The sequence below is a fragment of the Rhea americana genome, unplaced genomic scaffold (assembly GCF_003343005.1).
Source record: "Rhea americana isolate MKP2758 unplaced genomic scaffold, rheAme1 scaffold_557, whole genome shotgun sequence".
In the NCBI taxonomy this organism is placed as follows: Eukaryota; Metazoa; Chordata; class Aves; order Rheiformes; family Rheidae; genus Rhea; species Rhea americana.
This window is the reverse complement of record NW_028186709.1, coordinates 55,883-58,058: the sequence shown is the minus strand read 5'-3', so window position 1 is coordinate 58,058 and position 2,176 is coordinate 55,883. Positions and strand designations below refer to the sequence as shown.

The window sequence follows — 2,176 nt, the reverse complement described above, 5'->3', positions numbered from 1 at the left end:
TCAGACGCTCCGGCAGCAGGKCGCCCGCTCGCCCCCCGGCTGGGTGGGCAGCACCCGGATCGGCTCGATGACCGCGCTGGGGCCGAACCGCTGCTCCGGCTGCCCGGCGATCTGCCGCCGCGACACGACGCGGTAGATCTCTGCCAGCAAAAAGAGAAAAGCAGAAGGAGGAAAAAATTAAAAAAAAAATAGAAAAAATGAGAAATTTCTCCTCGGTGGGCACGGTGCGCAGGTGCCGCAGGTCGCTCTTGTTGCCCACCAGCATGACGGCGACGTTGGCGTCCGCGTGGTCCCGCAGCTCCTTGAGCCAGCGCTCAGCGTTCTCGTACGTCAGGTACTTGGCGATGTCGTAGACCAGCAAGGCTCCCACGGCCCCCCAGTAATAACTGGGAGGGGGGAAGGGGGGACGGGACGTCACCGCCGCGCCGCCCCCGGGGCCGAGGGGACCGCGGGAAAACTCACGCCGAGGTGGTGGCGCGGTACCGCTCCTGCCCGGCCGTGTCCCAGATCTGCGCCTTCACCGTCCTGCCGCCCACCCGGACGCTCCTGGTGGCGGACTCCACGCCGCTGGTGCTCCTGCTCTCCAGGCTGAACTCGTTGCGGGTGAAGCGCGACAGCAGGTTGCTCTTCCCCAYGCCCGAGTCGCCGATGAGCACGACTAGGGCGGAGAGGAGAGGGGACAGGGGACACGGGCACCGTCGGCGTCCCGCTCCGGGGTGCAACCCCCCCGGGGCGGGGGCTCCACGCGACCGAGGATTTAAAGCTCTGGCCGCGGAGGAAGCAGCCTCCTCCTCCTCCTCGCCGCGCAGCAGCGCTGCAGGGCGGGACGGGACGTCCCAGGGCGTGGGTTGGCGAAACGCATATTTTTTTTTTTTGCCCGCCCGTCGCAGGTCTGGCCGGTTCCTGTAAAACCTGGTGCAACAGGCTCCAGGGAGGCTCTATCGCTCGGCTCCCCGTCGAGTTTGTGACTCAACGGGCTTTGATTTTTATTCCCTCCGCCTCGCCCACGAGCATCCCGCTAGTTATCCTGGCTGGGGGAAAGCCGGCACGGCAGCACCGGGCACGATGCATCGCGCGGGGGGCATCCCGCCTGCGCGGGGCTCGGCAGCCACCCCGTCCCGTCCCATCCCGTCCCGTCCTCCACCATCCGCTAAGGAAGCTCCTCCAGGTCCCGGACAGCAGCTCCAGCTCCCGGGGATTCAGCTCCTTCGTACAGGCCGGGATGCAAAGCCGTCGGGGGGAAAAAGCAGGCGTTTTCCTGCCAAATCCCTCACAGGCGCCCCGGTGCAACGGCTCCGATTAGGGATTGCATCTTAACCTCTGGGGAAGTGCCGGACCACGAAGGTCCCGGCCGCCCCGGGTCCGTTAACGCTTCCCGCACGGCGCCGATCGGCAGGAAGTTGCCGCTTCCTCCCGGCTCAACGGCCGCGCTCCCGATCCCGCCACGCTCCCGGGCCCCACGGGCGCCCGGCTCCGCTCCCACAAATGCTGCGGCTCCCTTAGGCTTTTCCCCACCCGGTTCGGGTCGGGATGAGCAGAGCTCGGATACGGAACCGGATTTTAGCGCATCTCAGGGGTCCCGAGACCACCGCGAGAGCCAGGAGGGGCCCTTCCCTCCTTCGCCCTGCCCCAGGGGCGGCCGGCGCGGCTTCCCCCTCGGAGAAGGGCTCCCGCGAGGCCGGGAAGCGCGGAGCGGCCGGGCTGAGGCCGGGCGCAGCTCATCGCACCCACCTTTGAAGACAAGTCGCACTCGTCCTCCGCGCCCCGCGCCCGCGCCGCCGCCCGCCCCCGCCGCGCCCCCATTGGCGGGCGCCCTCCCCTCCCCGCGCGCCCATTGGCCGGCGCGGCTGCCCGTCGCTTCGCAGGTGCGCTCACCTGGCGCAGGTAGGGAACCCCCCGAGCCGCGCCTTAAAGGCGCCGCCGCTTATTTTTTTTTTTAATTTTATTTTATTTGCGAGGTGGGCGCAGCGGGCCGGGCCAGGCCCCGCCGCCTTCCCCTTCGCCTCGCCACCGCCCCGCTCCGCGAAGCAGACGGGCTGTTTCTCCCCCCGGGCTGTCCCTCCCCTCCCCTCCCCTCCAGCAGGACGCATCCCAGGAATCCTCCGGAGGGGCGTAGGAGCCGCTTGGGACATTAATTAAGGCCCAGCAATAACGAGGCAGACAGAGCAGAGGTGCC

General features: G+C 68.2%; 1 protein-coding gene across 1 annotated transcript in view; it reads right to left on the bottom strand.

The window, feature by feature from the left end:
• LOC146587883 (ras-related protein Rab-11A-like) overlaps window positions 1–2,176 on the bottom strand; it is a 3,444-nt gene continuing 1,268 nt past the window's right edge. Inside the window, 3 exon segments of the mRNA XM_085318857.1 lie at window positions 1–166; window positions 168–386; window positions 463–658. Of these exon segments, the coding sequence (XP_085174983.1) occupies window positions 1–166; window positions 168–386; window positions 463–658 (581 nt within the window).